Here is a 17,387-nt window from a genome sequence, read left to right on the forward strand (position 1 = left end):
ACACATAAGAGAGGCGGGCTGGGGGTGTGTATGGGAGGGACGAAACGTCACCAATGACGTTACGCCTGAAGCCCTTTTGCGATTGGCGGAAAGGAAAGGTTGTACCTCGAAGGTCACACTCGATTGGCTGCCGGCGGGGGGCGGCATCCCTTAGTTCCCCAAAATTCTGTTAATAGCCTGGCTGGGCAGCTGTTCGGTTCCTTTACGCAATCCCAGAGCCGGCGGCTCCGTTCTCCCCGTGTAAACCCCGCTCCGCTGGCAGGTAGGTGCCGCGCGTAGTGAGGGGCGGGAGCTGGGCTCTGCATGTCCTGCGCTGGGGTCCTGCCGCAGCAGCAGCAGGCGGCGGAGCCTTTCCTCAGGGGCCTACCCTCCCGGGTGCTTCCAGGCCGCGCGTGGAGCTGTTCCTGCTGGGTCTGGGCTGGACCTTGGAGGCCGCTGCGCCCCGGGCAGGCGGCGGGGCTCCCTGGGTCAGGGCGGGACGGGGGCTGGGCTGTAAGTCGCCCGTCGCCCCCCCCGGGAGGGTTCCTTGCCAGCAGCTTCTCGCTTTCTGGGAATGTCTCTCTCTGCCTCCGAGCCCGGCCGGTGCCGTCCCGCCGTGGTGGGTTGGGCAGACCAGCCTGGCTTTCAGCTCCCTCCCCGCTCCTCGGCACAGCTGGACTCTTGAGGACAAATTTGCATCTTCCTTTCTGGCAACAAAGTAGCCACGTTTGTCCTCGGTGGTGACCCCTGCAGCGAGCCTGAATTTTCCAGCTCGCGAGGTCTTTTCTGGCTAGTAACTTAGACTGACAGGGAGAAACCCATCAGAGAGAAAACTGCGAAGGAGATTAAATGCTCTTTTTAGCTGCATCTCTAGATCAGGGGTTACCTGCCGCCCCGTTCTAACCTGGGGGAAACACGTTTGGATCACATCATACGTCTGTTAGGAAGGAACTGTTCATGACCTCTGGCAAAGGTGTATGTGACTCTGAAAGTCACCATTGATTTAAAAAATCCTCTCGGGGGGAGGGATATAAAACCCATCGATCTGTTATTGCTCCAAGTAACAATTAAGATAAGTATAACTGAAGGAGATCGTGGGGAAAATATTTTTCTATATCTTCACCTTGCACTGGGTACCTGGCAGAATTCTTATTTTTTTGTTAAAGATGCAGCTGGAAGAACAGAAATTGGCAGTAGGATTCAGGCAGGTATTGATAAATGATATTGTTTAATTTCAAAACTAAATGCTTTAAATAATCATTTAAAAAATTTAAAAACTCATGCCAACTTCATCAGTTTGTGGCACTAAAACGACCATTAGAAGCATAACCATATATTCAGTATGCTTTTAAAGAGTTGCTGTCAATTTAAAAATATGTTGTAAATGTACTATCTTTAACATAATTAATGCAGCCAAGATATTATAAGTAAGAACTTTTTAAAAAATCCATCTTGCCAATCTTTATATGTCTTGTACTTCTTTCAGCAAGGCCAGTGAATTCAGTTTCACTCTGACTGACTTTAGCAGTGTTTGGATTTCAAAGGCTTCTGGGAATGTTTGTTTAAAAGCACCTATTTTTATTGGAACTCAAAAAAAGTTTCCACCGTGTTTGCTTTTGGTCTGAGGTTTTAGAAAACCTTGTTTTCAGGCCAAATTTAAGGTGAAAGTGTCCCTTTAATAGACCAAATGTGAAAAATACAAAGCACTGTTACAAACAGGAAAGAAGATATGATCCCTATCTCAGAATTTTGCATGCTCACTCTTCTCTCCCCCACCCCACCCAAACAAGCAAACAAAACCCTATCCCCACATGACCCATAATCAGCCAGTTAGTTTCTTGTACAAGTGGGCCTTCAGCAGGAAGGATCCTGTGCTTGCAGGCATTCTGCTCATAGGAAGGTGCTATGTAAGTGAGAACTAAAAGATCATTACACTTTTCATTTTGAAGTAGCTTTCTCTGATACTGTAGGATGCTCACTATGTAGTGGGTTGTAGCCCACGAAAGCTTATGCTCTAATAAATTTGTTAGTCTCTAAGGTGCCACAAGTACTCCTGTTATTTTTATGTATTTCTCTCTATAGCCCTGATCTTGCAAAGATTTACAGACACTCCTAACTTGAAGTCCATGAGCAGTCCCACTGAGTTTAAAGGGCCTTTGTTTGCTTAAATATGTGCATAGGTCTTTGCAAAACTGGGGCCTAAGAGCTAGATTTTCAAAGATGTTTAAATGCAGATAGGCATCTAGACCCAGATCCTCAAAGGTATTCAAGCATTTAAGTACCTTTTGAGGATCTGAACCTTAGTGGGGTTTTCAAAAGTGCCTAAGCACCTAACTTAAGTTGATTTAAATTTAAATAGGGGTTGGGTGCCTAGGCATGCTTATGTAAATACCTTTAAAGAGCTGGCCCAAGGGCATTTGTCATTGGTCATGTAGCACCTTTAACTGTACTTTATTGCTTTTTTATGAGTTAGTCTCTTTTGTTATCACTACACCAAGTGATAAGAAAGATACTTATAAGATTTATAAGGTGGGAGGTTGATACATTGTTTTGACTCTTGCATATTCATACCGGTGACTCAGTCTAATTGGCATTTTTGCTGAAGCCTCCAGCACTGATCACAAGTACAGTAACTGGAATTAAAAACAATATACCTTGCACATGAGTAAAAACTTTTTGATACAGCAATACTGGTGGTTTGATTTTGTGAAGTAACCCAGCCAAAGCGAAGAGAAAACAAGACTTTGTAATGTTTTCTTACTGTTTCAATTGTGGTTTACATTAGAGAACTTACATTTGGTAATGAAAGTAAATTCAGGTTTCTCTTGCACAGGACATCTGGGAATATTAGTGCTATTAATCAGAAAATTGTGATAATTATTGCTGGTGTTGTGATCATTGTAGTGATTAGTAGTTGAGTATGTTTTACAACAGATTTCTAAAGAGACCCAAACTTTTTGCACAAACATAATGGCTTCTAAGCATCTTTACAAGCTTGGTATCGTTTAACTACTTTGTCTTTGCTGCCATCAGGTTTTATCATGCTACGAACATTCAGAGACACAACTGGCAAGTTTGGGGTCCACCTTTTTAAGTGCCGTCACCATCATAAACCTGTACTGGCAATCAGGAGGGAAGATGTTAGTGTTTGGGAAAGAAGAGCACCTCTAGCACCAAAGCATGTTAAAGAGCTAACAAATCTGGGATACAAAGTCTTAATACAACCATCAAACCGGAGAGCCATCCATGAAAAGGTAAGTTCTGCTGTGGTTCCTAGTTAGATGAACAAAATGTAACATTGGTTTATTTAATTATGGTATTACAGCATTAAAGGATCTAAAGGCTGTACATAATAGCGAACATATGTTATTAGCTACTCTGTTATGTATTACAAAAGGGGGTCATTCTTTCCCACTGACTAAAGCAATGGGAATCATTGGCTAGATCTGTAAGGCAATATTGATGCCTATTCATTGTTCTTTGTTTTTTAGGTCTGTCCTGCCTTCCCCCAGCCTCCGCCTTCTATTGTCTAAATTCTCAATAATTCTTTGCATAGGAACTTTGGGGGTTTTATGTAATTCCTGATGCCCTATGTAACTGTTTTTGTCTTTTTCCTTGCTGCCTGAATTCAGGCAGCATATTTCCACTGATGTTATGTGTAATTGTGACAGAGAAAAGGTGTGGCTTTCCCCCCCAATCCTGTTAATTCATCTGAGTTAAGTTGAAATGATTGCAAAGCCCTGTTAAGATGCAGGCCACCATGTTTGAAGCCTTGCTAGCTGGCCGTATTGTAGTCACGCTAGCCTGACTCTTAATGAGGCATTTGTATTAAGCTAAAGCAGTTGTGACACATACCCTTTTTACTTATCGAGTCAGGGTCTGAGAGTGGGAGGAATATAGCTGAAGGCGAAAAAAAACAAAATACAACCTACTGTCCATGCTTCAAGGATTTGTACTTTAACCAGATGTTTTTAAGTAACAACCACATGTACACCAAAGATAACTTACTTTGTGTAAGTCTATTGATTTTTTTTGTTATGCTAATGTTCAGCCTGGTCCCGCTGTCATTTTGAAGTCAGTGGGAGTCTTGCCATCAACCTCAGTCCAAGCAGCATGATAGTATGGTTGAGTGGGTAAGGCACAGAGGTAGGAGCAGAAGCCCTAGCTTTTGTAACCCACTGTATGACCGTGAACAAACCACCCAATTTCTGTGTCTTAGTTGCTCCATCTTAGAATGGGGATTGAGATGCTTTACCCACTTTTGAAGGAATGAAAATCTCTACAACCTATTTATTACTAGTAATAAGATGGGCTGAATTCTGCCCCAGGTTCAATCCTATGCTATCCCAATGAAATAATCCTTCTATGTAGTGTGACCAGGATCCCGGAGGGGCCACACTTAGATTGCTCAATTAGGTCAAACTGTGAAGAATGGGGCAGACAGTCCCCCAAACTGGTTATTCTAATATTTAGATTCACAAAGCCAGCAACAAAACAGCTTCTGCAATACCTTACTGGTTACCCAGAAGCAAAAAATACAGTTCCCTTAAAGCAACCCAGCCTTGAGCTCCCACCCAGGCAGCGAAGTCAGATATGATGAAGATTACTAAAAATCTTGTTCATCATATAAAACAATGCCATACAAACGCCTATCTCACTTTCAGGTAATGTTGTAAACAAGAGGTGGGCAACATGATCTCCTCCTGCAAATGTAAACAAACTTGTTTGTCTGAGTGATTGGCAGAACAAGAAGTAGGACTGAGTGGACTTGTAGGCTCTAAAGTTTTACATTGTTTTGTTTTTGAATTTTTTTGGTACATAATTCTACATTTCTAAGTTCAACTTTCATGATCGAGATTGTACTACAATAATTGTATTAGGTGAATTGAAAATACTATTTCTTTTGTTTTTTACAGTGCAAATATTTGTAATAGAATATAAAGTGTACAGTACTCACGTTATATTATTTTTTGTTGTAATTGAAATCAATATATTTGAAAATGTAGAAAACATCCAAAATATTTAAATAAATGGTATTCTATTGTTTAACAGCGCGATTAATCATGATTAATTTGTTTAATCGCTTGACAGCCCTAATACAAATCCAAGCTCTTAAACTCTTAAATAAGTTTGTTTAGTAACAGGCCTTAACTTGTTTCTGTATCTTTCTGCTTCATAAGTTCTTTTAAGACGGCTTTTTTTTTTTTTTTGCATTAATATCAAAGAATAAAAGTTTCTTAATGCTCTGTTTACAGGAATATATAAAAGCAGGTGGCATTATTCAAGAAGATATTTCTGAGGCATCTCTAATTGTGGGAGTGAAGAGACCTCCAGAGGATAAATTAATTCCTAAGAAGAATTATGCATTTTTCTCTCATACCATTAAAGCCCAAGAGGCAAACATGTCTCTACTGGATGAAATTCTAAGAAAGGTAAACATTGTAGTAAGAAAGATCAGTGACTGTTACCACAAGGTAAAAAACAGGATTAAGCATACAGTGCATTGGAAAGTAACCTAAGTATTCATAGATATTTGAGCTTGCTTTTCATGATACAATAATAGAAAGTCTGTACTCTCAACAGTTGTTGTTTTAAGAGATGCATTTAATTTTTTAAGCTGTTTATATTGATTCTCTTAAGCTATAATATGGAAATAGTCAAGAGGGTATTGTATATCCAAATACCAGCTATAGGGTATCTACCACACACCACTTAGCTTTGGGTTAGAACACATTGCTGCGTCGCAGCATTTATATTCTAAGCTTCTATTTTTATTCCTGAGGGAAATAAAAATTTTCCCCACAATATTTTAAAATTCTGCAAATTTTATTGGTCAATAAATAAATGTGGCGGCTCCAGCATGGCAGTGAGGAGCATAGGCCACTGGCTGCATGTAGATAGGAGATCATCCTGCAGCCCCCCTCCGCCCCCCCGGACACAGACCCAGCAATGAGGCTGCACCTGACCCTGACACAGCACAAGGGCTGGGCCTGCCCCAGAAACCCCCCAGGCCCTGCCCTTCCATGCCAGGTGCAGGAGGTGTGGGCAGGCAGGCTCAGCCCAGCAGGATCTAAGTGTGGAGGATCCAGATGTGAGGTGAGAGGGATCTGTGTGCGGCAATCTGGGTGTGGGTGGCTCAGTGGGGGTCCAGATGCAGGGGGTTCGGGATGAACAGGGGCTTGTTGGGGGCTTCTGGGTACGGGGGCTTCTGGGTACAGGGCCCTGGAACTTTGCAGGGGGCTTCAAGTGAAGGTGGTTGGGGCTCAGCAGGGGGGGTCTGGGTGTGTGGGGCTCAGCGGGGGGGTTGGGTGCTGGGGGAGTGGGGCTTTGTAGGGTGGGGGTCCAGGTGCAGCTGGTAGGGGTTCTGGGGGGAACTTGTCAGGGTGGAGATTTGAGTGTGAAGGGTTCAGTGGGGGGTGGTCTGAGTGAGGGGTGGGAGTCCAGATGCAGGGGGTTGGGGCTCAGCAGGGGAGGTTTGGGGCTTATGGCTGCAGGGGGGTCGGGGTCTGGGGGGTCCGGATGTGTGGGGTTGGGCAGACGGGGGAGCAGCTTCCCAAACAGTGATCTCTCCCCCTGTGGCTGAGGAACGATGGGGGTGGGAAGCGGGGTGTGTGTGTGTGTGTGGCTGGCTTCCTGCAGCTGGGGGAGGTTTCTGGCCCTGGCCCCTCCTTTCAGGGGAAGAGGAAGTCCCGTCCTGCAGCCCAGCTGGGACTAGCAGTTGAATCCAGCACAGGGTATGAGCCACCTGTCAGGGCATCCTTAGCATCTCTCTCTCTCCCACCCCTCCCCCCCACCCCCAGTTGTGCAGTTACTTACCTCTCTGCCAGCTGCTCTGGGCACCCGGAATGATGCGCCTGCACTGCTGGGGAGGGGGTGCATGACTGCTCGTGCAGCTTCCCTTTGCTTCCCCATCAGAAAGTCATTTTTCTGTGGGGGAGCAAAGAAATCTGCAGGGGACATGAATTCTGCATGCATGTAGTGATGCAGAATTCCCCCAGGAGTATATTTTGATATTTATAACTGGGCTTTAAACATTCAAATCTAGGCTGAAATTGCCATTCCTGGCCTCAGTCAAGGACTTAATTATCCCTATTTACTTGTTTATATGATGCAAAGTGCTCAACTTGAAACTGATAGTCTTGGCCAGGGGTTCTCAAACTGGGGGTTGGGACCCCTCAGGGGATCAAAAGGTTATTACATGGGGGGGTCGCAAGCTCTCAGCCTCCACCCCAAACCCTACTTTGCCTCCAGCATTTATAATGGTGTTAAATATATAAAAAAGTGTTCTTAGTTTATAGGGGGGGGGGGGTGCACTCAGAAGCTTGCTATGTGAAAGGGGTCACCAGTACAAAAGTTTGAGAGCCACTGGTCTTGGCTCTAATACACTTTGAAAAGCTGATTAAGTGCTGTATGTGCTTTCCTAAGAGACATTCTCTCATGGTTAAAGAATAAGGGACCTTTCTTGCCAGAGTAAACTGTGAGGAGAAAAAAGATTGAAGTCAGTGTGGCTGTACTGGTCTACATGATATTGATATCAAGTCTAAAAAGGGTCTGGTGTGCAGTCCTTATGTGGCTAACTGTTCCAAAGAAGCTAATTCTGCCTGATTAGGAACTGCAAAATTTGGCCCTTTGCATTTTTCATAACATTGGGTAAAATCCTGGCCTCATGGAAGTTTTGCCACTTATTTCACTGGGACCAGGATTTCATCCTCTGTTTATTCAGTATATTGATTTGAGCAACTAGTTGTCTCCAAGAACAGAGGTCCACTGTCTACAAAGAGCATGGACAATAAAAGTAAAAGTGTCTCCAACAAGCCACAACCTTGATCTTCCAACTTTGTTTGGGGAGAGGATGCATGGATACTGGAATCGGATGTAACTTTTACTCTAGTCTCACTTCTGAGATTGCCAATGAGTGTCTTATTTGTGAGGTGGCAAATGGCCCATTGGGACTGAATCACCCTGTTATTTGGTCAGGATGCTGTTTGTGGGTTATGACTCCGGGTCAGAGCCTCATCTGGTGTCAGTCAGTGTAGCTCTGTTGCTGAACTGCTGATTTACACTAGATGAAGATCTTCCTCTCTAGGTTCCTCGAAGATGGTCATGTTTCGTTCCAATGATCTGCTGATTGCAGTGCTAACATTTTATTTCTTCACTTAAAAACATTATGGAGACTCTGGTTATAAACCAAGCAAGCCAAAGTCAACCTGTTCTTAAAAAAACCTCTTTTTTCCCTATAGTTGAAAACTCAGTCCTGTGCATTTGCCTGTCTCATGCACAAAACGTGACAGACGTGCATGTAAAAGCAGTTCCCGTGGAAGCAGTACATCCTTTATTTTGCTGTTTAAAATCAAACTTTTAGTGAAAACATAAAAGCAACTTTTTATGTATTTTCAGGAAATTCGATTGATTGACTATGAGAAAATGGTTGATCACAGAGGACTACGAGTGGTAGCCTTTGGACAGTGGGCTGGTGTAGCAGGTATAGTGCACTATACAATAAGTAGGCCTAGAACTAATTATGCTCCACCAACATCAGCACCTTTTCAGTTTACATTAACTTCCTGAGAATCCAGGCCTGTGGTGCTTTTTGTAGCTGCTGTGCAGCTCCTGAGAATCTTTTTCTAGTCTGTTGCTAATTCCTGGCACACAGTATAGTCAACGTCCTGAGGATTCTCCCCAACTCCATTATTTTACTTCCTATAAAGTCCCATCTATCCAGGGCCGGTGCTACCATTAAAGCAAACTAGGCGGTTGCCTAGGGCGCCAAGATTTGGGGGCGCCAAAAAGCGGTGACTCCCAATTTTTTTTTTTTTTTTTTTTACAGCGTTCTTACGCCCCCTCCCCGAGCGTGCGGTTGCTGCTCCACTTCTCCCGCCTCCCAGGCTTGCAGCGCCAATCAGCTGTTTGGCGCCGCAAGCCTAGGAGAGGAGGAGAATTAGAGCAGGGGCGGCGTGCTCGGGGAGGAGGCAGAGCAGAGGTGAGCTGGGGTGGGGAGCTGCCGCACGGCTCCCCAGTGCGGGAGCTGCCATGGGATGGGGGGCGCCTCAGGGTGGAGGGGGGGGGGGGTGCAAGTTGGAAGTTTCGCCTAGGGCGTGAAACTTCCTTGCACCGGCCCTGCATCTATCTATACAGAACCAGTATTTCTCTTGCCGGGAGAGTAGATACTCAACCTCACTGGAAGGAGAATCGGTGACCCTAGGCCTACAGAATGTGTGCTCTAGAAAGAAATGTCTATCACCTTCCCTGTGAGCCAAGTTGCATGGTGAAGCTACAACACACATACTAATCAGCCCTCTTTTTGTGACATGGTCCTGATACTCTAATACAAAGCTATTTATTGTTTTTCCACTGTACCTCCAAAAAGCTCAGTACTCTTCAGTGGAATTTAGTGGTGTGGGCTTGTCTCTCTTCCCTCCCCCCCACTCCTAACATGGTGGTCCCGCTCAAAAAAAAAAAAAACAAAAAAAAACCCCAACAACCAAAAACAAAACATTGGCATGTTTGAAGGATGCCAGATGGAGGACTGAGATCCAAGTCTGATACTGAACCTGTGTTTTATCTTGAGTCCAGGAAGATCTTAGGTATCAGTCACTGTAGATCCTGTATGTCCATTCTTAATTATATTAACTGTGTAATTCTGAAATAGGAATGATCAATATTTTACATGGAATGGGATTACGATTTCTTGCCCTAGGACATCACACTCCTTTCATGGTAAGATTTTTACATAATATCACTTAAACATTTTAGTAAAAAGAAATATCATTGGATCTGGATAAACATATTGACGAGAACCCTTTGTGTCTGGTTTCAGCACATTGGTATGGCTCATAACTACAGGAACAGCAGCCAGGCTGTGCAGGCAGTGCGGGATGCTGGCTATGAAATCTCTCTGGGTTTGATGCCAAAGTCGATTGGACCCTTAACGTTTGTGTTTACAGGCACTGGTAATGTTTCTAAGGTAAGAAGTCCTTCCCCCACCAATGCAATTCTCATTTTTGATGTATCTTTTTACCCAAGTTCTATTTCTGCATCTTGTAGACTCACTGTACACAATTTCATGATCGAATGAATTTGCGCAGTACTAGAATTAATTTTGCTTCTAGGTTTTTTTGCCATGATGTGGTATGAATTCCTAGTTACCCTAGACTTGTGCCTGTAGAGGAGCTATGATACTGGTTACTAGTCATGAAACATAAAAACGAGGATGCACTGTCAAGGAAAGCTGCTCCTCACCCCCTTAAATGCTATAGAATGGATAAGGATGACTATGGGAGAGGATTTCTGTTTGCTTTATCTGTCTGTATACATTATTCCTCAAAGAAGGTTAGTCTTTTGCATTATTTATGTGGTGTAAGACTTGATGTTGGTCTCTACCTAAAGGATGGATGGTTGATCCGATGGATGGGTTACTCTCCACTACCCCTGAGATGCAGTCATCTGCAGAAGCTCTTTGCCTTTTTGGGCTTGGTGGTTGCAGGGTGCAGTCTCCATTACATTCTCACACACCCCTTTAGCATACATCCTTAGGCAAGAGACTACTAGCCTGCTGTTGGCTGCAGTGAGCGACTGATGTGGAACATGGTTGCTGGTCTGTCAGGAGAAGCCAATGAAGATGTGCTAAAGTGAAATGTCAGCCCAGAATCAGCGGTGAAACTCCTTTCTGGGGTCAACCAAGCCTCAGAGGCACCATAATCCTGCAGGCAATTCTCCATGAAACACAGGAAGAGCCAGAGGGGAATATCCGTTGTCCCACCTGCCATAGGAAGAAGTGTCAAAAGAACAGCTGCTGCCATTCAGGAAAAAGAGGAGGCTCTGGAAGAGGATTAGATGCTGACAACATGTGTTCCCAGAGCAGACTCTTTTCCAGTCACCTGCTACTCCCCTGGTTCACTAACCAACACAGGCCCTTCCTAGCTGCATGCCGTTTTGGTCTTGGTCTTCTTTCCCAATCCAGAAAGGCTTTGATACCTGCACCTCTTCCCTGCTGAACCTAGATGCAGTCTAAGGTATTTCTCCCCATCCCCCCATCATGGTCTGGGAGCTGTGGGTATTCCTGCACAGAAGAGAATCCTCTACTGGTTAGATACTCCTGGGAGAATTCTGCACCACTGCGCATGCACAGAATTCATGTCCTCTGCAGATTTTTTTTTTTGCTTCCCCACAGAAAAAGGACTTTCTGATGGAAGCAAAGGGAACCTGCAAGAGCAGTCACGCACCACTCCCTAGCTGCACAGGTACATCATTTCAGGCACCCAGAGCAGCCAGAGGAGAGGCAAATCACCGCAGGGCTGGGGATACCCCAGCCAGTGGCTCCTACCCTGAGCCGGGATCAGCTGCTAGTCTTGTCTGGGTTGGAGGCAGGAGAGGATGGGACATCCTCTTCCCCTGCAAGGAGTGGCCCCACCCCTAGAAACCTCCCCCAGCTGCAGGAAGCTCAGCATCCTCCTCAGCTGCAGGGGGAGGGGGTCACTGTATGGGGAGCTGCTCCCCCATCCGCCCAACCCCCGTGCATCCGGACCTCCCATACCTAGATACCTCTGCCAAGCCTCACCCATAACCCCCCTGAACCCCACCCCACTGGACCTCAACCCCCTTCATCTGGAGCCCCCTGCACCCAGACCACCCCACCTGTGGACCCCCACCCCCTGCACCTCTCTGAGCCCCCACATCCAGACCTCCAGGCCACTGACCCCAGTGAGCTGCATTGAGACCTCTCCACTGAGTCCCAACCACTTTCACCTGGAAGCCCCTGCAGGGTCCCATTGCCCCTGCACCTGGAACCCACCCAGCGAGCCTCTGTGCATCCAGATCCCCCTATACCTACACCCCCCTCCACTGAGCTGCCTGTATCCAGATTGTCCTACACAGAATCCTCTCACCCCACACCTGGATCCCCCCCACACTGAGCCCCTCCACACTTGGATCCTGCCTGGTTGAGCCTGCCTGCCCCACACCTGGTGTGCCTGGCGCAGAGGGGCAGGGCCCCAGGGTGTTTCTGGGACAGGACCAGGCCTTGTGCTGTGTCAAGGTGAGGTGCAACCTCACCACTGAGTTTGTGTCCGCAGGGTGGGGAGGCTGCAGGATGATCTCCCACCTTCATGCAGCCAGTGGCCTGTGCTCCCCACTACCATGCTGGAGCCTATGCATTTATTTATTGACAAATAAAACTTGCAGAATTTTGAAATATTATGATCAGAATTTTTAATATTTGATGCAGAATGCCCTCAGGAGTAGTTAGAGGAGCCATACTGATGGGATGGAGTTTTTGAGGTCTATGGGAGAGAGTGAGGTTTGGAGTGGGGGTAACAAGCCTATTGGTAATGATCAAATTGAGATGTATGATCGGGGATTGGGTGTCCCAGAGGGAATTAGAGAGTGTGTACGTAGTAGTCTGTCAGTGGCTTTGGTCATAAACTTCAGACTATAACTTCACTGCAAGATCATACAGAGGAAACAGGTTTTGTTATGAAAATATCTCTGAATCAATGTCCATAATTTGATAAATGACTTTGACTCTTCTCTACTCAGTTTAGCACTTTGGAAGTACCACTTTAGGATAGGAAATTTGTCCCCCCCCGCCCCCCCAATATAGTCAGACAAGGCTAAATCAAAAAGTGGAACCACTTGCTATGAAAACCACTGTAGAAGGGAGGAATGTGTAATGTGAGGATCACAGTATGGCCCCATGCTGTGTTTTTGCTTTTGGGAAACTCATAAATGTGGGCAAAAACCATTTTGCAAAATGCAGGAACGTCAAATGCATTCAACTGAAGACAATCTGGCTGAGGAGTTTTACCTGCTGGGATCTAGCAAACCTGATGAGAGGGACTGGATACTGCCTATGAAAGTGAATGAAACAATTACTCCACCCAAATGAGACACAGGAGCTCAGGTTAATATTCTGTCTGAACAAAATTATGAGAGGCTGAAAATAAGACTTCTATTTTTTTTTGGGTCATAGTTTAGGTAACTGGTTATTCTGGAACAAATATACTATTGAAGGTGCATTGCTAGCATCAACTAGAAAAGCCTCACGTACAGGCTCTTGCTTGTAGTGCCAAAGGAGGTGACCCCAATTTTGTATTTTACATAGGTAGCCACGGCTAAATCTGGTGAAATGGGTGCTTTCACTACATCATACTGAGCCTGGCTATGAGGCACTCATTGGGGAATATCTTGATCGGTTTCAAGGGTTGCATTACTTGTATGGTGAACATACAATCCACATAAACAGTCAGGCAGGTCCCTCCAGTTGTCCAGCCTTTTAGAAAGGTGCCATTTGCATTCCATGATAAACTCAAGGTTGAGCTCACAGGGATGGAAGCAATGCAAGTAATACAAAAAATTGAGGAGCCAATGGAAAGGGTGAGCTCCCTAGTCATTGTGGTGATAAATAATGGCCATCTATGCATGTGCTTAGATCAGAGAGATCTCAATAAAGCTATAAAAAGACAATATTTCACACTGCCAATCAGAGAAGATATTATGGTTCAGTTTGCGAATGCACAATATTTCAGTAAATTGGATGCATTCTCAGCAATTTGGCAGCTAAAATTCACTGAAAAAATCTCAAAACTATGCCCATCTACTACCCAATTTGGAAGACAAATTCTTATGCTTCCCCTTTGGCATAATTTCAGCACAAGAAGTGTACCACAAAACCATGCATGTGATCTGTGAACTTATTAATGGTGTTGATACTTCAATGAATGACGTCATCTGGGGCTTAGCTAAAGAGAAACATGATTGTAGACTTTGGGAAGTCTTGGATGCAACTAGAGCTGCAAACTTGAAACTAAATAGGGAGAAATGTGTTTTAGAGGTTACAGAACTGACTTTTGCTGGAGATCTCTCCAACAAAGATGTAAAACCTGATAAGAGGAAGATTTCAAGCCATTGAAATGATACCATGTTCTCCATCAAAGAAAGATGTCCAATGTTTCCTGGGAATGGTTAATAATCTTGGAAAATTCATATCTAATCTATTTACAAAATCAGTGGCTTTGAGGAAACTCCTAGAAAATAAAAATGAATAGTCCTGCGGTACAGAACAGGAGGAATCGTTGGCAGGTTTGCAACAACAACTTATCCAAGAGCCAGTGTTGAAGTTCTACTCACCAGGCAGGCCTGTTAAAACTTCAGCAGATGCGTCAGTCTGGGTTAGGTGCAGTTACTTTACAGAAGTATGAGGATTGTTGGCAACCACTGGCATACACATTCAAAATAACTGACTGATGTGGAAACAAGACACACACACACACACACACACACACACACAGAGTCTAAGCGTTTAGGAATACTGTTTCTCCTTGAGAGATTGAATCTGTATATTTATGGTCAGACAATGGCTGTTGAAATGGACTACACGACCCTGATAGCATCTTTTGGCAAACCACTAAATGACTGTACCTTCTGGGTTCAAAGACTAATGATAAAGCTGCAAAAGTTTGATTTTGGTTGTGACCTACATGTCTGGTAAATTCATGTTTACTACAGATGCACTTTCTAGAATGATGACTGCCACCTATGAAACCAAAGAAGACCTTTGAGATAAAGATGCAAGCCTAGATCTGATTGTAAAGTCCATTCCCATAGCTAACTAGAACCTGCAACAAATAAGAGGGCAAATGGAGAAAGATGAATCACTGGGGATCCTTAAAGAAGTAATAATTAAAGGGTGGCCTGAAGAAATAAGCAGCTGCTGTACAAGTATAAGACTTGGAACTGCAGACACGAATTTACAGTGATAGGGTGATTTTTCAAGGGCAGCAACATTGTAATACCAATGAGCTTCCAGAAAGAAATGCTACAGAAGATCCATAAGGGTCACTTAGGAATTGAGAAGTGCAAACAATTAGCATGAGATGTGCTGTATTGGCCATGGATCAATCACGACATTACTAATGCGGTAGGAAACTGCTTTTCAGGCTTCAGTACGAGCTATGCCAGCAGGCAGAGCTGCTGAGATCTCACCCAGTTCCATAACGGCCTTTAGGAGAATGTAGGCACTGATTTATTTACCTGGTAATTAAAGGGTTTTTTAAATATCACAGATTATTCTCTGATCCAGAAATTTGCACACTTCACAGTACTAATAGTGATAGCTGGCATGAAGGGAATCTTTTCCAGACATGGAAGTCCAGATGAAGTCTTTAGCAATAATGGGCTGTAACTTTCCAATGTGGATTTTAAGCCATTTGCCATGGATTGAGTGTAAATTAGGCTTGATATGTTACCTGCACAAAATTCTGTTACCGTCACACTCTAGGGTACCCACCCTTACCCTGTTCCTAGGATTCAGACATAACCCTGTTAATTTAGGCACCTACTCTTACCCTTCCGTGGGCTCAGGGCATAACCTTATACTCTGCAGGTTTGCAGGGTCTTTTACCAGTGAAAGAGCCTTACACAATAGTATCCTACTTAATCTCTATTTATTATTAATTACCAAAACAGAATGCACACACTAAGCATACAATGCTCACCACTCCCAGTAAGGCAGATGAACTTTTCATGATGGCCAGTCAGGATCAGGTCATCTGGGGAAATCCAGCTTCTGCACGGTGTCATTAGTAGAGTGTTGAGGTCTGGCAACTCTGATCTTGGGGCTGTGTCCTGGAGTTGGTTCCCAAGAACTTCCTTTTGCACCCTAATTTATATAGTGAAACTTGAGTCCTGCTTAGTTGTACCTTAACCAATCATTTTACTAAAATATTACTAAACCATTTTCTAACCAATCCTAACCTTGTAAAAACAATTCTCTAACCAACCCCACCAGCTTAATTGATTTTTACACCTAGCAAAATTAATTCTGTAACAGACAGAAACAATCAAAGAACCAGAAAGAGACCATACAGATAAACACTGGCGAAGTGGGGAACCATAAAGACAAAACAATAAAGAAGTAAGGATTTCACATCCACAACTTGATAAGTGGTTTCTTGCCAGACAGAATGGCATCAAACTAAGTTTTCTTTAACCATTTTAAGATTTGTTTCTTTATCTAGTGATGGTGGGTACTGTTAGGACAGGATCGCCTTCTTAACAAACCGATATTGCATTGTTTTAATGTAATTTAGATGGAATGTGAGGATGTGACTGTCTGCTTCTTAGCTCATGGCTGCTGCTCTCCTAATATGACTGCAGACAAAGGCCTCAGACCTTACAATATGGCTACAGGAAAAAGCCTTATCCTTACAGGTGGTGTGTGATGAAAATACCAATCAAAGGGACTTGTGGAAAGGTCTATATGGATGGTAAAGAACCTTATGAAAAAGACTTTCAACAGTGGGGGTGATTTGCATAAAGTTTCATTGGTTTAGCTGAAGAACATCTGTATTAGCTTTAATCTAGCTAGCATGGGTACCGATAGGAGTGTAGCGGTGGTGGCACAGGTTTCAGTGCAGATTATCAGACAGAGTAGGGACCCTGGAGCTGAGAGCAACCATGCTTCAAAATAACATTTGAGTTTCACAGAGCGATTGGGTTAGCTGCTGCTGACTTATAACTCAAGCTGTTGCATCCCCATTGCCTTACTAGCTCAAGCTTCAGCAGCACTGGAACGTCAACAGACCCCCTCCTCTGCTGCCCCACCCCCAACAGGCTAGCTAGCTAGAGTGAAAAGAACCACTTAACTCAAGCTAGAGATAGGTGTGTGTGTGGCTGGGAGTCGAATTAGGGGTAATACTCGCGTTCTAACTCCAGTTAACAATGCTCTGAAGACCTATCTGGTGACTTTTTGTTTTTAGTTCACTAAACTAAAATGAACACTTGCTCGTGTTACACAGTGGACTAGAGTTCAGGCAGCATTCCATTTCAGGCAGGTACTTGGCACATGTGGATTAGTATGTATCTCTATAGAGACAGTATAATCTGGCAGGACTGGCAAGACCTATTGAAAATGAGCCCTTGTGAACATTCTGTGAATGCAAAATTTAACAATTTTCTTTCTGCAATTTTTCAACATCCTGTACTCTTTGCTGATGTCCACATGATTCTGGGTCATATTTTTATCTGCAGGGTGCCCAAGAAGTGTTCAATGAACTCCCCTGTGAGTTTGTGGAGCCACATGAACTGAGGGAGGTTTCCAAATCTGGAGGTAATGCTAAGGCACAAGTGTGGTAAGCTTTAGAATCTCTGCCCAACGGTATTGCTTCTTAAATAACTGACTTTCTCCTCTTTATTGCAGACCTTAGGAAAGTGTATGGGACAGTGTTAAGTCGTCACCATCATCTTGTAAGGAAGACCGATGGGGTGTATGATCCGGAGGAATATGACAAACATCCAGAACTCTACACTTCTCGTTTTAATACTGATGTGAGCATTGCTGCTGTTCTCTCAGAACAAAGTTTTCCAAATACTGCTGATAGCAAATATTGTTCCACGTTCTCTGTAGTTAGGGT

At 44.1% G+C, this 17,387-nt stretch overlaps 1 protein-coding gene across 1 annotated transcript in view; it reads left to right on the plus strand.

Annotated features, from left to right (window-relative positions):
* The first annotated feature begins 3,020 nt into the window (after nt 1-3,020).
* The window catches only part of AASS (aminoadipate-semialdehyde synthase), a 50,037-nt gene continuing 35,670 nt past the window's right edge, over nt 3,021-17,387 (plus strand). The window contains exons 1-7 of the mRNA XM_065417473.1: nt 3,021-3,233; nt 5,235-5,411; nt 8,377-8,461; nt 9,629-9,696; nt 9,797-9,943; nt 17,005-17,083; nt 17,174-17,301. Coding sequence (XP_065273545.1) covers nt 3,021-3,233; nt 5,235-5,411; nt 8,377-8,461; nt 9,629-9,696; nt 9,797-9,943; nt 17,005-17,083; nt 17,174-17,301 — 897 coding nt within the window. The remainder of the gene's footprint in view (nt 3,234-5,234; nt 5,412-8,376; nt 8,462-9,628; nt 9,697-9,796; nt 9,944-17,004; nt 17,084-17,173; nt 17,302-17,387) is intronic.

Source organism: Emys orbicularis, chromosome 1 (genome assembly GCF_028017835.1).
Source record: "Emys orbicularis isolate rEmyOrb1 chromosome 1, rEmyOrb1.hap1, whole genome shotgun sequence".
NCBI classification, from domain to species: Eukaryota; Metazoa; Chordata; order Testudines; family Emydidae; genus Emys; species Emys orbicularis.